This window comes from Trachemys scripta, chromosome 2 (genome assembly GCF_013100865.1).
Source record: "Trachemys scripta elegans isolate TJP31775 chromosome 2, CAS_Tse_1.0, whole genome shotgun sequence".
In the NCBI taxonomy this organism is placed as follows: Eukaryota; Metazoa; Chordata; order Testudines; family Emydidae; genus Trachemys; species Trachemys scripta.
Window position 1 is genome coordinate 231753341 of NC_048299.1, and position 21221 is coordinate 231774561.

The following is a 21221-nucleotide window of genomic DNA, read 5'->3' on the forward strand; positions in this document are numbered from 1 at the left end:
CATAGTCTAACTCAAGAGTGAAAACATTACATTAAGGTACACCCAGTAACTAGTAGAGCTTACAGGACAACAGGGACCATGAGAGAACAGATCACTGGGGAGATGCAAAGCATGCTAGACATGGGAATCATAGCAGTCTCACACAGCCCCGGGCTTCCCCAGTTGTCCTAGTCCCAAAGAAAAACTTTACAATAAGGCATTGTGTGGATTATAGAAAATGTAGTGTGGTTACAGTCCCAGAGACTTACCCGCTGTCTTGTGTGGATGATATATTAGCTCTGCTATGTATATCTAACTACCTTAGATTTAACCAAGGCGTACTGGCAAATTCCCTTGGATACTGAATCACAGATAAAGTCTCCATTCATTACTGATTTTGGACTCTTTGAATTTAAGTACGACCCCTCTGATTAATTAATGCAGGAGCCATGTTCCAGAGGCTCGTTAATCGGGTATTATATGGATCCCAGGACTTTGCTCTCAGCTACATAGATGATATCACTGTATTTAGCAATACATGGGAGGAACATGAAACACATATGGGTAAGGGACTGAAAAGCCTCAGGGAGACAGGCTTCCCAGTCAAGGTGTCAAAGCGTACAGTGGGGGCAGTGAAGCTCCCTTACCAGAGTCACTGGGTGAGTGGAGGCCAAGTCCACCCAGATTCCCTGAAAGTGGAAGCTATTTTGAATGGGCCTGTTCCTAAAACTACAAAACATGTCCAACTTCATAGGTTTGGCTAACTACTATAGCAAATTTGTGGGAGGTTTCAGTGACATCTATCACAAGTTTATGCCAGAAAACAAAACCAGAAAAAGAGTTTTGGTCAGATGCCTGTCAAAAGGGTGATGACAGAATGAAGCAAATTTTAAACTCTCATAAATCTTTTATGTGCTAACCAAAATCCTTTTTACATTGTGTATTGCTATATTTAGTGCCCTGTGCAAACTAAAATGTTAATTGTCCTTCAATTGAACCTAATGGGTGAAGGAAAATTGAAATCAGTAATGGAATGTATGTAACCTTTTAACCCTGCTTTTTACTCTGACTTTATTAATATAGTCGAAGTGTCCAGGGAAGAGACCCCTCCAACTAATGAAAAATATCTATACATGTATGTTATAAACAAAACTGGGTGATTGACAAGGGATACTTGTTATTACAGATAGGTTCTGTAAAGGATGAAATGATGACTCATTGAAAGATATTTTAACTCATTAAGAACTGTCAGTTGCCACAGTTAGTAATAAAGACCAGATTAGAGATTCCTTTTTGCTTATCAGTCAGGTAAACTGAGGACCACAAAAGAAATTCTATTAATAATTAGGAAAACTGAACGCTTGGTAAAATTAATCACGGGAAAGTAGTTTTCTCTCCAAAAAGGAGGTTCTTCAAGAAAAGATACATGGGAATTGGGAAAAGTATAGAAAAGGGCAACAAAAATGATTAGGGGTATGGAACAGTTTCCATATGAAGAGAGTTTAATAAGACTGGGACTTTTCAGCATGGAAAAGAGACGACTAAGGGGGGATATGATAGAGGTCTATGAAATCATGACTGGTGTGGAAAAAGTAAATAAGTATTATTTACTCCTTCTCATAACACAAGAACTACAGGATCACCAAATGAAATTAATAGGCAGCAGGTTTAAAACAAACAAAAGAGAGTATTTCTTCACACAATGCACAGTCAACCTGTGGAATTCTTTGCCAGAGGATGTTGTGAAGGCCAAGGCTATAATAGGGTTCAAAAAAGAACTAGATAAGTTCATGGAGGATATGTCTAGCAATGGCTATTAGCCAGGATGGGCAGGGATGCAAAAGCATGCTCTGAAGCATCCCTAGTCTCTGTTTCCCTGAAGCTGGGAATGGGCAATGGGATGGATCACTTCATGATTACCTGTTCTTTTCATTCCCTCTGAAGTGGCTGGCATTGGCCACTGTCAGAAGGTAGGATACTGGGCAGTTGGACCCATTGGTCTGACCCAGTATGGCCGTTCTTATGTTCTTATATTCTTTGTCTCGCATGCTATAAAAGGACAGGAGAGTTTGTAAATTATTTTGGGGAGTGCAGGCTTCCACCATCCTGCCAGTTACAGAGAAGAGATACAGAGCCCAACTCTTTACCTTACACAAAAGGTGATAACGTATCTATTCTTTCTGTATTCTGTATAGTGCTACATTAATCTCTGACTGATAATCTTTGATTAAATAATTCCATTTGAGTTTGTTATTTGACAATCTCAAATCATTATTAAATTCGAACAAGTGACAACACTGAGACAAATTGAAATTGAAAAGTACATCAAGTCAGGAAGGAGTTTCTCTACTCTGATCAATAATGAGTCACCCTGGACTGAAAGGAAAAAAAAAAGGAAAAAGCCAGCAGGCTTGGAACTGACTTTTTTTTTAATCGAGAAGTTGGGAGGCAGTCTTGAGGCAGGAGGCTGCCATGAATGCTGGATCCCTCTTATCGCTGAGGGGTACGCTGTGATACTGTTTAGGACAATAGGTATCTCTTATTAGAAAAGGGATTTTATCTAATATGAAAGTGTAATGGTTGTGCCTTATGTTTATTTTTTTGTGTAACTTGTGTTTGCTTTCCCTTACTATTTCATCTTTGAATCTGTGTTTTTTTCTATTAAATACACTTTTTTGTTTATTTTTATCCCACAGAGATCTCTAGTGTGCAAACTATGTGGAGTGTATATGCCAAAATAAGCTGCTTTCACACCTTTGGGGATGATGAACAGGAAGGGTCTGAGTGTCTATTAATTAAGAACTCAAGGAGGCTGTATTTGGGGAGACTCAGGATGGCTGGGTCTGTTGGTGTTACCCTGCAAGGTGTAACTAGGCTGATGAGTGCCAAGGTGAGACCCTGTGCTTGGAAGCAGGTTACTGGTGTCAGGGAATTGAACCACAGCTGCACAGCATTAAGGCCTCCAATGTAACAGGGCAGGTGGTGACAGAATCCCCCAAAACATCACACAGACTATGGAGAACATGGAAACACAGAACAGAAACAGAACTGAAGGCCATTACAATGATATGGGAAGAAGCTAAGACTACAGCAAGAGACCACCAAAGATGGAAGGCAGTGATGAAGGCTCTATGTTCTGTAAGGAATAGAGTCATAAGTCAAGTCAAGTGCTATCCTGTGTGTACACATTATGATGCATGATCACACATTGTTTTTTTCCATGGGACCGCTGCCTCATTCAGTGCTCTGGGGAGGAATCAGGGTTGTGTCCTGAAGGAAACTGTGGTCTATAGGACCCCTGCCTAATTTGCTGCAGAAACTGGAAGAGTGAATGATGCACGTGATTGCAGGAAGAGAAAGGACAGTTTCATGATTAAAGCAGTTGAATGTTAACCTGGAGAATTGGATTCGATCCCTCCCTCTGCCACTGAGATCCTATGTGATGCTGGGCAAGTCACTTAAACCATATTTTTCAGATGTAATCACTACTTATATGTTTTTAATTTTCTAGATGCCTTACCTGAGATGCTGGGGTCCGATTTGTAGAAGTGCTGAGCACTCATAGCTGCACATGAAGTCAATGAGAGTTGTGCTTTGAACATATAAAGTGCTATATAATGTTCAGTATTCTGAAAAATCAGGTCCTAGACATCTCAAATTGTGTGTCCAAAATTAGTGGATACTTTTGACTTTAATCTTTCTGTGACTTAGTTCCCCATCTGTAAATTAGGGATAACACTCCTCCCCCTTACCTCACAGAGGTGTTGTGAACATAAATTCATTATGAGGTAAGTGATAAGTGCCAAAGAAAAGCCCACGAGAAAATTATTAATTCTGTCCTCAGAATAGGTTTGAATGGTCTGCAGCAAATAAAGCATGGGGCCACACATGAGGAGAAAACAAAATATTGAATAGCTGCTCATTAAGTGAGCACTGTCCATCCTATGCACTGAAGGAGGCTGGGGTCCTGTAGGAAAAAATAGCATGTGATCACATAATGAAAGACTGTATCATAGCACATATGCACAAGGGAGTTGAATTAAAGCTGCACTATCAAACTTAATTCTGGCATCTCCTATCTTTTTGAGTTCTTGACTTTACAACTTTTACAATGTTCTTTTAGCGTAGTTGTGTGTACAACATATAAACAAGGAGGGAGTCTCCCATTGATTTTGACAGATGAGCTACAGTCACTTATTGGGGGTCCTGAGATGAGACCAAAGACCGATTTTGAATCTGCAATCCTGTTATGATGCTGTATAATTGAAAATGACCATTTGTATCAGTGTTGCTACCACTGTTATACAATTGCAACAAATTTTATACAAAGCATATCATGTAAAGTGTCAATGGAATAGTTACAATCTATCACGTATGATTATCCTGGTTAAAACCATGTATCATCTTCGTATCTGAAGTGATGAATATTGGCTATGTATCTGTATCTCAAACACATGTTTTATGCCTAGGTGATACCCCCCAGATAAATTTACATCAGGGCTAGACAGCTATGTGTTGATGGTCCATTAAGGACTCTCAGCTCACAATGGGCCACAGAAGACATCCCGCCCAATGAGCCTTTTTTGTGGATGCCTCAGAAAAAATATGGTCAATGGCTGCCCTTGTGAGTCAGCAAAGTATGTAAGGACATGTGGTAAGGACATGTGACCCTAGAGTCCATCTTGGGTCAGTAACTTTCCATACACAGGGACTAGTGGCTTTGTTTGGGACAGTAAATTTCCATGCATATGGCAAAGGATATAAAAGACACCTGAGACATCTCCATTTTGCCTCTTTCCTGCTCCAATTCTCTGGACTATGGATTTACAACCAAAAGGAGTGTTTTGAACTATGGACTGAGGACCTTTCAATCATTTGGAAGTTACCAGAGAAACTTTTGAAAGCCAGCAGTCTATTCCATCACTGCTATGATCCAGATCTATGAACACTGAAAATCACTTATATGTATATGATTCCTTAATCATTCAATAACTCTCTTCTTTTCTTTTATTAATAAATCTTTAGTTAGTTTACTAAGGATTGGCTGACAGCATAATATTTGGGTAAGATATGAGATACGTATTGACCTGGGGGTAAGTGTCTGATTCTTTGGGATTAGTAGAACCTTATATATGGTGAATTGGGTTTTCAGTATATTAGACTGATTATACAGTAACTCCTCACTTTAAGTTGTCCCGGTTAACGTTGTTACATTGCTGATCAATTAGGGAACATGCTCATTTAAAATTGTGCAATGCTCCACTCTTACGTTGTTTGGCTGCCTGCTTTCTCTACAACTGTCAGCCTCCCTATGCCACCCCTCTCCCCACAGTGCCTCCTGCCCGCCGGCAGACTCCGCGGATCAGCTCCTTCCCCCTCCTCCCCCCCCCCCCCGCCCGCGGCAATCAGCTGGCTTGAGGCGTTTTGCGGGCAGGAGGGAGGGGGGAGGAGTGAGGACTCGGCACACAGGCTCCCCCTGCCTCCCCAATGCCACAAGCCAGCTGATTGCCCCGGGCAGGAGGCAGGAGAGGAGGGAGGGGGAGCCTGAGCGCCGAGTCCTCGCTCCTCCCCCCTCCCTCCTGCCCGGGGCAATCAGCTGGCTTGAGGTGTTTAGGGGGCAGGAGGGAGGGGGGAGGAGCGAGGACTCGGCGCTCAGGCTCCCCCTCCCTCCTCTCCTGCCTCCTGCCCGGGGCAATCAGCTGGCTTGTGGCATTTAGAAGGGAGGGGAGGGAAGGGGAGAAGCAAGGACTCAGCATGGGAAGTAAAGGGGGAGGAGGTGAGGGGGAGAAGAGGCAGGTCAAGGATGGGGGTTTGGGGAAAGGGGGGAAGGAGGTAGGCTGAGGGTTGAGCCCACCCCCACCCCCCGCCCCTGGTGCTTGCAGAGTAGGGGAAGCTGCCGCTGCTGCACAACGTGCTTCTCCTAACCTACAGCACCTTCAGCCTCCTTGCCTGCCTCATTGTCTGCAGTGCCAGTGGGCTGTGCCTGTGTAAGGTAAGGCAGGGGCACCTCCCAACTATAGTACTGTACTGTATGTACAGTATGTTTGTAAACACACAGCACATGCACACTACTCCCCCCCAGTGTAGTATTAAATTGCTTGTTTAAAATTGTTTAAAACTTATACCTGTATTAAATTGCTTGTTTAAAATGTATATAATGCCTTTTGTCTGGCAAAAAAAAATTTCCCTGGAACCTAACCCCCCCATTTACATTAATTCTTATGGGGAAATTGGATTCGCTTAACATTGTTGCATTTAAAGTCGCATTTTTCAGGAACATAACTACAATGTTAAGTGAGGAGTTACTGTATATTATTAGACCTGTTTGTCTGGATCGGAGCCAAGGGCTGGAATGCCTAAAAGGGACTGTGTTAAGCTTCTTGGTGCTACAGGAGCTATTTTGTTACTGGTTTCTATCTAATTATAGAATAAACCACCAGTTTTGGGGAATTGTCTGCCCTGTCTCTTGCAGTCTGCCCTGCGATGGCATTCTCAGTGTAGTCCATCCCAGGCACCCAGTCACACCTGTCCACAGAGGCCACAGGTTAACAAAATTGTAGATGAATGTGCACTGCTTTTAGCTGTACATCTCACATGTCTCTCCTTGATTACAGCAATCCAGCAATCTCAAAGTCTTTCAGTCTAATGGTGACAGAGCTATCGCCATCAGACTTTGTCATGGGCTAAGAGCGCCAAGGTGTTGAGGTTAATATCACAAGAATGGATGTTGGCCTTGAGAGTGTCTTTATGATGGTTTCTTGGTTTAATGACTGCTTCTTGGAGCAGTTAGTCATGGAATCCACAAGGGAGGAGGCAATTCTTGATTTAGTCCTAAGTGGCACACAGGATCTGATCCAAGAGGTGAATCTAGCTGAACTGCTCGGTAATAGCAACCATAATGTACTTAAATGTAACATCTTTGTACAGGGGGAAATACCAAAGTAACCCACCACAGTAGCAGTTAACTTCAAAAGGGGGAACTGCACAAAAATGAGGAAGCTAGTTAAACAGAAATTAAGAGGAACAGTCACAATTGTGAAATGTCTGTAAGCTACATGGAAACTTTTTAAAAACGCCATAAGACAGGGTATACATTTAGTTTGAGCCTAAAAAAACAGCAACAGGACCAAAAAATGCCACCATTGCTAAACATTGTAAAAGAGGCTGTTGGAGGCAAAAAGGCATCCTTTAAAAACTGGAAGACAAATCCTGCTGAGGAAACTAGAAAGAAGCATACACTCTGCAAGTCATGTGTAAAAATATAATTAGGCAGGCGAAAAAAGAATTTGAAGAGCAACTAACTTAAGACACAAAAACTAACTGCAATTTTTTAGTACATCAGAAGCAGGGAGCCTGTCAAACAATCAGTGGACAATGAAAGTGCTAAAGGAACAGTCAAAGAAGACAAGGCCATAGTGAAGAAGCTAAATGAATTCTTTGCATCAGTCTTCACTGTAGAGGATGTGAGGGAGATTCCCCACAACAGCCACTCCTTTTAGGTGACAAATAAGAGTAACTGTCCCAAATTGAAGAACAGGAGTACTTGTGGCACCTTAGAGACTAATAAATTTATTACAGCATAAGCTTTCGTGGACTACAGCCCACTTCTTCGGATGCATCCGAAGAAGTGGGCTGTAGTCCACGAAAGCTTATGCTGTAATAAATTTATTAGTCTCTAAGGTGCCACAAGTACTCCTGTTCTTCAATTTGGGACAGTTACTCTTATTTGTCACCTAAAAGGAGTGGCTGTTGTGGGGAATCTCCCTCACATCCTCTACAGTGAAGACTGATGCAAAGAATTCATTTAGCTTCTTCACTATGGCCTTGTCTTCTTTGACTGTTCCTTTAGCACTTTCATTGTCCACTGANTTGATTATCACTTCAAAAGTTTTTTTTCTCTTAATTAATTGGCCTCTCAGAGTTGGCCTCCCACCTGTTTATGCTCTCTGTATGTGTGTATATATATCTCCTCAATATATGTTCCATTCTATATGCATCCGAAGAAGTGGGCTGTAGTCCACGAAAGCTTATGCTCTAATAAATTTGTTAGTCTCTAAGGTGCCACAAGTACTCCTGTTCTTCTTTTTGCGGCTACAGACTAACACGGCTGCTACTCTGAAACCTGTCCCAAATTGAGGTGTCAATAGAGGTGATTTGGAACAAATTAATAAATTACATGGTAATAAGTCACCAGGACCAGATGTTATTCACCAGAGTTGAAGAAACTCAAATATGAAATTGCAGAACTGCTAATTGTGCTATGTAACCTATTGCTTAAATCAGCCTCTGTACCAGGTGACTGGAGGATAGCTAATGTAATGCCAGTTTTTGTAAAGCCTCCAGAAGTGACCCTGGCAATTACAGGCCAGTAAGTACCTAAATTCAGTACCAGGCAAACTGGTTGAAACTGTAGTAAAGAAAGAATTATTAAACATGTAGATTAACACGCTATGTTAGGGAAGAGTCAAAACAGTTTTTGGAAAGAGAAATCATGCCCCACCAATATATTACAATTATTTTAGGGAGTCAACAAGAATGTGGGCAAGGGTGATCTGGTCAATATAGTGTATTTAGACTTTCAGAAAGCATTTGATAAGGTCCCACACAAAGGCTCTTAAGAAAACTAAGCATCATAGGATAAGGGTGAATGTCATCTTATGGATCAGTAACTGATTAAAAGATAGAAAACAAAAGGTAGGAATAAATCATCAGTTTTCACAATGGGGAGTGGTAAGTATTGGGATCCCCCAAAGATCTGTACTGGGATCTGTGCTGTTCAACATATTCATAAATGATCTGGAAAAGGAGGTGAATAGTGAGGTGGAAAAGTTTGCAGATGATTCTAAATTACTTCAGATAGTTAAGTTCAAAGCTGACTGCAAAGAGTGATGAAGGTATCTCACTAAACCGGGTGACTGGGTAACAAAATGGCAGATGAAATTCAGTGTTGATAAGTGCAAAGTAATACACACTGGAAAAAATAATCCCAGCCATACAAATGATGGGGTCTATTAGCTGTTACCACTCAAGAAAGAGATCTTGCAGCCATCGTGGATAGTTCTCTGAAAACATCCGTTCAACGTGCAGTGGCTGTCATAATTGCTAACAGAATGTTAGGAGACATTAGGAAATGGATAGATAATAAGACAGGAAAACATTATAATGCCACTATATAAATCCATGATACACCCAAACCTAGAACATTGCATGCAGTTCTGGTCACCCCATTTCAGAAAAGGTATTTTAGAATTGGAAAAGGCATGTAGAAGGGCATCAAAAATGATTAGGAGTATGGAACAAGTTTCATGTGAGGAGGGATTCAAAAGACTGAGACTGTTCAGCTTAGAAAAGAGACAACTAAAGAGGGCTATGATAGAGGTCTATAAAATCATGAATGGTGTGGAGTAAAAGTGTTATTTGCCCCTTCATATAACACAAGAACAAGGGTCACCCAGTGACATTATTTCTTCACACAAGGCCAAAAGCACAACTGAGTTCAAAAAAGGATTAGATAAGTTCATGAAGGATAGGTTCATCAATGGCTATTAGCAACCCCATGCTCTTGGGGTCCCTAAATCTCTGACTGCCCAAAGTTGGGACTAGATGACAAGGGATGGATCACCCAATAATTGCCCTGTCCTGTTCATTCCCTCTGAAGCATTTGGCACTGGCCACTGTCAGAAGACAGGATACTGGGCTAGATGGACCATTGGTCTGACCCATTCTTATGTTCTTATACCCCTGAGTTCTAGTCTGCATTTTTCTGTAAAAGATGGCCTTCAATGCTCTACTGTCAGGCATATGGACCACATGACAACAACATCTCAGCTGTGCTCTCAATATAAAAGTTTCAATGCCTTTGATGTTGCAGCACTCAAGGACCTCATTTTTGCAACCAAATATTGCCATTTAGTTCCCATTATCTGTCACAGACATCACAGATGGAATTGGTCCACAGTTTTATGTGGCATCAATAAGTTGTCCATTAATTGCAGCCATAGAGCAGTGTGTTGATGATGACAGCATGGTAAACATCAATTTTTGTTTGCAATTTGAAACCCTGCTTGTTCCAGAGACAACACTGAGGTTTTCCAAAGGCATCGCTGGCTGTACCAATGCGCTTCATATTGTCATTGTCAATCATTGCATCTTGAGAAATGACACTGTCAAGGTAGCAAAACTTGTCAACAATCTTGAGTGGTTTATTATCAATGGACATAACCGGAGTAGGTGCAGTACTTCCTGTCTTCTTTAGTCTGATCATTAAGCCAAAATGTTTTGTTGCACACACAAAGCAATCAGTGAATGTTCCTGAGATTATGGGTCAATAAAGCACAATCATCAGCAAACAGTAATTTGCTAATAATTGTCTTCATAACTCTGGTCATCACATGCTGACGATGCAGCCTCAAGACACCTTCATCTATACAATACTGTATATAAATGCCACAGTCAATGTCTCTGAATGCATCGATTAGAACAGCTGCAACATGATGCTAAATAATGCTAGAGCAAGAACACAGCCTTGTTGGTGAGAGAAAAGGGAACTGTCAAGGACACAAACCTGTGATAATTAATTAATAATGATTTTCTGAGATCAGGTAGGTATAAAAACCATGAAGAGAGAATTATTGCTTGGGGTTGTCAAAGAGCATGGAAGTGGCCAAAGGTAAATTTAAAAGATGTTCTAAATGAGGCCTAAATAGCGATGCCTATTAGACTGTATAAAAGTCTTCCGAAAGTAAGTAGTGGGAGTCCCAGATTTGGAGTTATTTAAACTAGGTGAGGCAAAAGTCTGAAGCATATACCATAGGGAATCACCCAGCACTGGCAGGACAATGGACAGGATGCCCTCATATAAATCCCTTCCATTTCTTAGCACTTCTCTAGCACCAATATTCTTCAAAGTGCTGTGTAAATATTTATCCACTCAACACTACCCGGAGGCACAATTATTATCATTGCAGCTGACAGCTGGGGAAACTGAAGAAAGAGGTTCTAAGACTTGGCCAAGGTCACAGAAGAACCAGGACCAGCGCTCCTCCTTCAGCCCATGCCTTGCCCGCCATTTGGAGGTAATTAAGGGGCTAAGATCAAGCGTAGTATCTGTTCTTATCAGTTTAATATCTGATATGTTCTCTATCTGAGAGCTTTATATTATTAAATAATTACAATGTTCATTCAGAAATCAAGATGTGGGCATAGTTTCTCTAACAACACACACATATACTGCAACATCAAACAAGAGCCTTAGAAATCCACATTCTTTGGCCCACATATGAGAGAAACTTCCCCTGACAGAGAAGGACAAGCTTGGCTTTGCTAGGAAAATCCCATTTTCCTCTAAAATTTTTGCACTCACCATAAAAGGGCTTTGGATCCTAAATGATATATGGTGTGTCTGATCACTTACTCCCCAGCAATAATTGTCTTGTCAAGTGCTGGAGGTGACATTGATTGTCAAGTAATTTCTTGAGCCAGTTTCTCGGCAAAGAAATCTAAGGCCCAGTGCCCCTCCCCCTGTCCTCTGGGGAGAGCCAGCTTTTCTTCACATGCCTGACAGCACAATAAGGGGCCTTGCTATTCTGCAACATGTATTGGTTCAGAAATAGAAAGGGGGGAAGCTGCCTGAAAGGCCGCTGAGGTGAGAAAAAGCTTCCCCGATTTGGCTCAGGTCTCCTCATCTATCCCTGCCAGGTGGGGTGGGGGGGAGCAGGGCGGCAGGGGCTGGCTCTGAGCTCTCTCTCTTTCTCTCTCTCTCTCTGTCTCTCCTGATGGTGGCCGGAGAAGAAAAGACACGAGCAGCCCCACCCTCGGACAGACGCAGGAGTGTCAGTGATTCCGCCCGTTCAGACAGCCTGTATAGCTAACCATCAGCTGCACGATTCAGAGCCTCCTTTGCCAATCACACTGGGAGGTGTGGGGGGGGTCGCTCTCTTCTGGGAGTGGCGCGGTGGGGAGCTTTGGGGTGGGGTGGACCAGGGGCAGCAGACAGGGTTCCCCCAGGTGTGTCAATTGCAGCCTGGAGCCACTGCGCTGGGGTGGGAGGAGGCTGCCTGGAAGGAAAAGCATCTTCCAAACGGCACGGTAACAAGCCAGCGGCAATCGGAAGATCGCTGCTGTCCTTGGCAGAAGGACTGTAAGAAAAAGCCTCCGCCCGAAGCCCAGACACTGGCAGCTCCTCTGAGGAATCATTAACCTTCCGTTCTCCCCTTACAAACGAGAACTCCCCTCCCTCCTGCTCCGCTTGGTGACCCGGCTGCTCTGCTTTAAGAAAATAAAATAAAATAAAATAAAATAAAATAAAATAAACCTCTTCTGGGGTGGGCAAGGCTATTGCAAAACGGAAGCGGAGCTTGTTTTCCGATGCTGTGCAGAGAACCCAGGGGGTGCTAGGTGTTGCATGCCATGGGCAGTTCATTAGAGTCAGGGTGCAGCAGGGCAATGCAGCCACCGCCCTTCCACCCCAGCTGAGCATTGTAGATAACCCCCCGGGCTCCCTGCTGCAGCCAGAGAGCTGAGAGCGGCTGGATGCCCTGGCTGGGGGGCGGGAGGAGGTTTCATGTTTATCCCAGCGGGCACGTGACCTAGGGGGTGTCTAGCTATTGCTCATTATTTATTAATTATTAATTATTATTATTATTATAAAAATGACAATAGGAAGAAGCAAATCCTGATTTATCCGGGCCCCGTATTCAGCATCGGCTGCGCTGGGACTGGCTGCGCTGTGGTGACACCGGCCCTTTTGGGTCAGGAGCAGCTAACCAGTGTATGGATCTGCAGAGCGTCCTGCCTTTCCTCTCCACTCTCCCCCCGTTTGATGCAGCGGGTCGGAACTGCGCTGGTTCTAGTTGTGTCTGTAATATGGGGTGAGGGGCGGATGTGTGAGGCTATTTATTGCACAATCTTTTCGAGGCCTAGGGAAGTTTCAGGACCCAGGAGAGCTCCAGCCTCCTTCCTGGGAAAAGACAACAGAGGGTCCTGTGGCACCTTTGAGACTAACAGAAGTATTGGGAGCATAAGCTTTCCTGGGTAAGAACCTCACTTCTTCAGATGCAAGTAATGGAAATCTCCAGAGGCAGGAAAGGGAAAGGGGTTTGTATAGGAAACATCCCGTTGATGGCCCAGAAGGCGGCCTCGAAGAATACAAAATAAGCCCCTGTAGACTAGAACTAGACACAGCTGCATTAATACAGGGGGAGGACCTGCCCTGTGGGACGTTAAAATGGGAGTGTCTGGCTTTCTGGCTAGGACCCTCCATGAGCTCAGGACAGCACCTTTCCCTAACTCCAGCCTCCCAGCCCCTCTGCAGGAGCAGTAACCCCGGGCAGGCCCATCCCAGCTCCTCCTCACCCCAGCAGCACCCCCCATTTCACTCACGACCCGTCCCCACCGATTCTCCCCACCTCCCAAACCCGCCACCCTGCATTCTAAATTCCTCAATCCACCTCATCACGGAAAAGATGGCCCTCTCACCCAAACCTTTGCACTCACAAAGGATGGTTGGTCGTGGGAATCTGGGGACCACTTTCCTACCGTGTGTGGTTGAGTAGTCCTGGGTCAGGCACTCTGGGAACTAAGCTCTTCACCACATCTCAGCAAGCTACCTAATCTTCCCAACGTCAGTAGGCTAATAGACTAAAGCTTTCTTGACAGCTCACCTCAAACAGCCCTGACGCTGCAATATGTCCACACTGAGGAGTTTATATACAACCCACACCCTTCAGCCTGTATTTCTCCGCCTGTAGGAGGGTTCTTCTCCCCCAACCTACTTCCAGTCTTCTGCTCTCATTAACAAAAACCAACCACTCTGCAGATCGAAACTGACAAACACAAGGACAAGGGGGAAAGTGGCCACAGCCTCACCTCATCCGCTGGGCCCCGCTTTCAGAGGGGATGCTGCATTTCTTAGCATAATCAACCGCACTGGATAAATGACACTGAACTATTGTCCAGCACAAGGAACACCACTAAGCTGTGGCAAATGTGATAGTGAACAGTACATGTGGAGGAAGGAGAAGAGTACTGTTAGCCCAAGCACGTTCTGGAAGCCTATCATCACAATGGAGAGAGAGAGAGCGCGAGAGATCTTGGAATGGCTCCATGGTCCTTCCCCCCTCAAATTCGTTACCCCAATTAGAAATGTTCCCGATGACTACATCTATGTGTGCCAGTGCTGTAATACTTACCATTGTTATTTTCTTATGCTGGGTAGAGCTGAGGATACATATGCAGTAAAGGATGATGGGACCACCTATCCGCCACTTAATCCCATACCAGGCTTTGTATACTGCCTATACCTGGACAGTGACTTTCCCCCAACTAGAACATATATTCGGGTTACACCATATTCCCATCCATAGCTTCAGATCACTACCCAGATTTCTCTTAAATTGTTTCCAAACACGTCACTTGCTTTCCCCTGGATACAATGAAGGAAAACGTTTTCCCCCTCAATTATTTCCTTTTCTCCCTCTCCCTTGCCCACAAAACAGGTTTTTCTTCATCATGCTCCAAAACTGATAAATACTTTATAATTTCTCAAGTCCCAGGCAATCCTCTTTCAGGTGATGTTTTTGAGTATTCACTCATATTCCACACTCTTTTACCAAGCAGATTTCCATTGTTGTTTTGATTGTACATCAAAGAGGTGGCTAGTGCGATAATGCAATAATAATACTAATTTTCACATGGAGACTGCTTTGCATTTTCTAGAGCACTTTGCAAACATTAATTAGTATCCCTGCCATCCTGTAGGTTTTACCACTGAATGCATAATTGATGGATGAGTCTGGGAAACAAAATAAATATTGAAAAGCAAGAACTTGCAGTACAAGCATTTGTGTGTGTTGCAACAGCCAATATACAGTAAAGCACTGTACAGAGGTAAAATAATGTAAACTACTGTTATTGCTAAAACGGCTCAGAAAACCTTTGAATTATTTCCCCCTTTGTCATATCAGTGTTAAATTGTGTTAAAAATTCATTTGTGCATATTTTCCAGGTAGCAACAGGAGAGCTTTCAACCCCAATAGGCTTTTCATGTAAGACATAAAACATTTGACATGGACTGTACTATTAAAACTAAAAAGACGGGGGGAGAGACACTCAAGGACCGATTTCCATTTCAAACTCCATTCTAGCACTTTGTACTCCCGCACCATTGGGGGATCAATATTTAATGCTTGGAGATTCTAGCTCCGCAGGAGTCATGTCAGGGGACCTCTAGAGCCAATCTGCTTGGGTAGAGGAGTGATAATTATTCATGGGCTCCTGCCTCTTGCTCCTTCTCTTGCACAGCCCCACGCTGCTGACTCAGTGCCTTATTCAGTCTTCTCTCTCCCTCTCCACTGCTGTAGCTGGACCCCTTTGCCTTCACCGCCTCTGAGACTCTGCACTTCCATCCCACCATGGCTAAAACAGCAATGGGTAAGAAATCGCATCTCTTTTTCTTCAGCCAATGCAACAACCACTATATCCTAGGACCAGCGGCTGTCCTGGGTGCTCCCTTAGGAGGCCTTAATGTTTAGAAAAAGCCAAGACAATGTTAAATCTTTTTGTTTAATTTTTTTTTAAATCAAAAAGCAGGGAGGAGGGTTGGGACCCCGGGGCTCTTTGGAAGTCTTAGACTGAGATCTGATGGCAGATTGCTCTTGGGTGATTAAGGCAAATAAGTTGAACACTCATTTCAAGGAGATTTATTTGGTTTTAAAGAGAGTTTTTTGTGAGTGGCACCAAAAAAAGTGCCCTTACCTATTCTGAAATGTGGTATGTGTGTGTTTTTATAAAGCCCCTTATCGCCAGGTCTCAAGATATTGCTCGCTCTTCATTTCAGCTATTTCTTAGAGATGATGTGTTAAAAGCAAAACACTTGCACAGTGAAACTGATCAGTTTCGTGACTGAAAAGGAAAGACACCTTCATCTCCCCAGCGACAGGATGTAGAGAGAGACTTTTCTATTTTGCTAATTCGATATATAACCCGATCGCCTTGCAAAGAAGAGGTCCGCCCTTTGTTTTAAGGAGGGAGGGGGTGGGGTAGGGTGGGGTTGGGGGTGACATTGGGTTTCTTTGTGTAACGCTGTGCACCGCTGCTCCCGGAGTTCCTGAGGAGAGGGCACCTGCAGAGCTTAGCGCCACAGACTCCAGCAGCCCAGCACAATGCAGGCAGACAGACCCCACCCATACGGCTGCTGCAGCTGTCTCCTCCCAGGCACGCCCAGGGAGCCCTCGCCCAGTGTACAGTACCCTCCCCAGTCCCCTTAGACATTAAGAAGTGGGGAAGGGGGGGGGGCTAGCAACGCAAAGGCTGTGTGCACATCACCAGGAGAACAAACCCAAACGGCTTTTGAAAGATCCACCTCGTTCCTGCTCTAAAGCCTGGAATCTTGTACCCCTGCAGTCTGATTGCACACAGAAAAGTAGGTCATTGGATAATAAAGGTACCCTCCTACCAGGATATTTTTTTCTAGATAACGCAGCAGCTTCTCTCCCCATCCCCCGCCCTGTTTTGTCGGGAGTGACAGGCTTATCTTTTTTACTTTGTCCCACTAAAGCGAACGCAAACTGTATGTGTGGACTCCGCAGCCCCGCCCCATCCATCCCCACTCACTCATTGTGGGTGTGGGTGTGGTTAACGTGCGTGGCTTTGCCTAATCTCTCACACCCTTTGGTATCTGAGAAGCAAGAAGGCGAGATGTCCACTGATTGCAGAGGCTCGGAGCCATGATTGCGGTTTAATTTAACCTTCTGGGGAATCGCCCCTATCTAGGGCTAAAATTAAGAGGCACAAGCAGGACATTCTCCCCCGACTCCTTTTGTTTCACTGACTGCGGTTAACTGCGTTGTGGTGCAAATAGAGGTTGCAGCGGAGGGTGTGGAAAGGAGCGAAATGGATTAGCCACCAGACCAGTCTTTTAAAAGATCTCCAGATCATCAAATTCCTTTCTGCTTCCTTTGGAAAAGGGGAAAATGTGGTTGATACCTTAGAAATCAAAAAGTTTCAAAATAGTTCCCTATCAAACACCCCCACTCACAACAGCCACCCAGAATAAGGAAAGCAAGGTTTAAACACCTTTATCTGGCCCTCAGGAAAAAAAAAAAAAAAAAGCCCATGTACTCACTACTGAATCACTATGGAAATAATAATCTGAAACCTGAAATAATAATCCTGTTTCATTCTTGATCATTTGTCCAAAGTTAACATGAATCCTCCAGACATTAGTTCTACATTTAAAAACAACACTAGGATTCTCTTTCTTTGATCTGAGAAATAATCCCTGGGCGTGGAAACCATTCTAACCTGGCATTGTCACCTGTAGGGAAAAGGCATGGGACAGCTGTAGATGCAAACAGACTGAGACAGGAGCTGTGGGAGTCTGGCCAGCCCTGCAGTGCTGAGCAAGTCATCCCCTCCCCATTGCAGCAAGCTGGTAATCAGTATTGATAATTTGTAGTCAGTTGGAGACTGATCACTGCAGAAGGCCCCTGTTAGGAACTCTGTCGCCATAGAAGAAAGGGCTCTTCAGTCTTTGATTAATGATCATGGCTTTCTTCAAATATAAAGGTTTCTGCAGCAGGGAGGTGGTTGAAATCGTTAGATTTACCCAGAGACTGACTGACTAAATCTTCCCAGCCTGCCTATTAATTAGGTCCTGATTAGCAAGCCTTTTTGCTCTCCCAAAGATATACAGCTACATATTTTTTAAAACTTCTTTAAAATATTAATTGCATTGCAATTTTTGAAGAGTTGTTTTTTTTAACTATTTGATTAAGGATTAAATAGCTTCTTTCTATAAACTTCCCAAAGGAGTAATGGCTCTATTGTCTACTTCTCTAGTCTTTACTTTTACAGAGATTTGACTTTAGAAGGTACTTCAAGTCCTAAAATATAAGAGGACCTTTTTGTCTATTCCAAGGGCTTGCTTCTATAGAAAAGTAATGAAAAAGGAATGTGTTTTCTTCAGAAAATAAGTTTTAGTTTTACTTGAAAAGATGGTTATTTACCATCTTGCAAATCTCCAGTTGCTGTTAAATAAGCCACATTGCTTCTGGACCAGCGCATGAAGCTTTTACTCACTTGTCCATTGAGGGGAATCACAATGGTTTAATTAATTTCCTTCTGTACACTGTATTATTACAAAGCTCTAAATAAGGGCTAGATCATGTCAGCACCAGAGTCAATAGCAAAACTCTCATCAACTTCAGTTGTGCAGGATCCGGCTCCCCATAATGTTTATGGCCCCAGTCCAGCAAAGTACTTAATCATATGCTTAATTTTAAGCACGTGAATAGTCCTATTGACTTCAATGGAACTAAACATGTTCTTACAGATAGGCATTTGCTTAATATTCTGTAACACTAACGTAACACAGGGCCTAACTCTGAACTCCTTACGCAAGCAAAATTTCCTTTAGACTTCAACAGGAATTTTGTCAGAATGAAAAATCAAGGCCTCAATATGCTTTTATTATTGGCCAATTCGGTTTTAGTTGTTGTTTTTGTTCTATATGTGTGTGCGCGTTATTCACTAGATTTCATATAACCTGACTGCACATAGGATTGCCATTTCTTTTATTTTTACCCTAAATCTTCTGAGCGTCTGTACAGTATGTGCCTCAGGTGGCACGTGACCAGGATTCATCACCGGATTTGGTCCGCTCGTTGGATCACTATCTTCCCTGGCTTGAGCCGGGTACTGATGGGCAGTGCAACATGAACGCTGATCCATGCCCCCCTTTACTCTAAATGATACATAACTTTTGACATTTTGTTCCAAATAAAATCTGAATATATTTGATGTGTTTATTCGTATACCCACAATGTATTATATACATCTAAATGACCAGGGTGGAGGAGACACCAGAGAAATAATGGGCTATCCATATCCCACAGTTCTTCTGGCATCCTGGTAATGGGAGGTTGAAGCTCAGGTGGTGTTTAATGTCATTAGAACTCAGAAATGAATCTGAAAAGCCTAATCTAGTTTCCTTATGTTATGTCTTGTACATTTAAAGGCTATTTTAACATGACAACATGTTCAGACAAAAATCTTACACAAAACTAGCCTTCTATCCCGGTCCTCCTATCTGCTTAATTTTAATAAGATTCTGTCTAATAGAAATACACTGACAATTGTAAATAATACTTGTTCAGTATTGTTCAGTTCGATTTCAAAATTGTAATGAAGGGTGACAGGAAGGGTGGGCAGGATTGTGAAGCTCAACCAATCATACTTTAGATCATTTCCATATTTCAGTCCTATTGATTAAAATGCTATAAAAGTGGTTCAGAGTTTTTCTTCTATTAAAAAAAACCCAATTTCTTAGCTATGGTCTCAGAGTTGGATAGACATCCTGAAGAATATATAATAGCTGTTAAAGATGTGTTCCCCAAATACCAGCATATAGCATTATTGTCATATTGAGTAAATAAATATAGATGTGAAGCTATTGATCTGTGTATTATTTAATGTAACCATTTATTGTATAACATTTTCATAACTAAGGGTTTGATCCTACAAAGTGCTGAGCACTGTGGCCCTCAGCCAGCAAAGCACTTAAGTGGGTGCTTAACTCTAAGCAGGAGTCGTCCTATTGATGTCAATTGGATTATGTTTGTGTTTAAACTTAGATATGTGATTAAGTACCATGCTGGACTCAAGCCAAAAATATGTTCCTGTCCATTATTATGCATCTTCAGATTGCACAAACCTACTAAACCTTCAGGTTTTTCCTTCTTATAAAAGTGAATCCAACTTTTTAATAACCTTTAATGTCAGAAAATTAAAATTAATATTCAAAGTATCAGACCAAGTTAATGGGAAATTACCTTTAAATGGTATTAAAAATAAGAGTGCCTAGAGTCCAGTGAAGTTAATAAGAGTTTTGCCTGAATTGGGCAGGAACAGATCCTATGATTCTAAACTTTTGTTGAAGTGGAGTATTAGAAATACTTTCAGGTTCTATTATTATCAGAATCAAATTAGTGGAGATTTTTTGGTCACCAAAAATCTGCTGCCAAATACTAGTCATTAGAGCAATGAAGACTTCATATTGTTTATATTCACTTCCTGTTTTTAAAAAGTAGGAGAGTCTTACTTCTCATGAAAATTCAGTTGACAATTTTAAAAAAACAGCTCATATAGTCAAGAAATTACTGGGTTTCGTACTACCTGACAGCACTTCTTCACCTGCTACCTGATGCTTCCTGGCAGGAATGTGACCTCATATTACATATTACATCATCTTATGCAAGACATCACATAATTTTCTGAGCAAATAAACACAAAATACAAAAGAGTGAAAACTTCTAAGATGTCCATCCATTCCCCAGCTTTTATACCAAAGGCTTTTCATTCATCTATATATAATTCACTTGTATCAATTATGACAATTACCGTCTTTTTCCATCAGCAACTAATTTAGGATTTCATTTTTGCTCTTTTCCTTGTGTTTGCAATTTAATGCTACATTTCACTAGATTTTGTTTTACACGGATAGTCTTTATTATTAAATAATGACCGCATCGATAGCTATAGTGCAAAGCTGCTAGAATATAATTATTTTCTTATAGTAATCAGCCTCTAGGTGCCTTAAAATTGACACCCAGAAATGGAGTCATCCAAATTTAGTAAACACACTAGAAAATATTTTTCCTAAGTGACCTGCCAAAGACCAAACAGCACATTCATGGTAGATCCACAGTTAGAACCCAGGAGAACTGATATCTGCCCACTAGGCAATTACCCTCTGGAATGAAAGAGCCCAGATAGGATTATCTTTTCACACAGAGGTACCCCGCAAAGCCCCTTGAATGATAAGCATTTTGCCTTCTTACCTAAATTATTGGTCTTCAGTATTTTGAATGCTAACATTCCCAGAAGCTCTGCCTCCCAAAGCAATGCTTCCTGGAAGAGCAAACATCACATCATCAGTCAGTGTTACAGGCTGTTTTTGTGATATCTATCTGCCTAAAAACTAAAGCCAACAGCTCATACAAATAATACTATAAAGAAAAATTGTTCTCCTGCTATTATCCGATGTTATATGTGTAAAAGGCTGACTGAGGAGCTATCTCAACTCTTAGTGATTATCTTCAAAAACTCATGAAAGGTGGGAGAGATTCCAGAGGACTGGAAGAGGGCAATTATAGTGGCAATCTATACAAAGGGGAATAAGGACAACTTTTGGGAATTATAGGATAGTCATCTTAACTTCAATACCCAGAAAAATAGTGGAGCAA

At 42.4% G+C, this 21221-nt stretch overlaps 1 protein-coding gene and 1 pseudogene across 1 annotated transcript in view; both read left to right on the top strand.

Moving 5' to 3' along the window:
* Positions 1-11032: 11032 nt before the first annotated feature.
* On the top strand, positions 11033-11158 carry LOC117873987 (annotated as a pseudogene).
* Positions 11159-15197: 4039 nt separating this feature from the next.
* The window catches only part of STMN2 (stathmin 2), a 57575-nt gene continuing 51551 nt past the window's right edge, over positions 15198-21221 (top strand). The window contains exon 1 of the mRNA XM_034763168.1: positions 15198-15408. Within this exon, the coding sequence (XP_034619059.1) occupies positions 15390-15408 (19 nt within the window). The 5' untranslated portion in view covers positions 15198-15389. The remainder of the gene's footprint in view (positions 15409-21221) is intronic.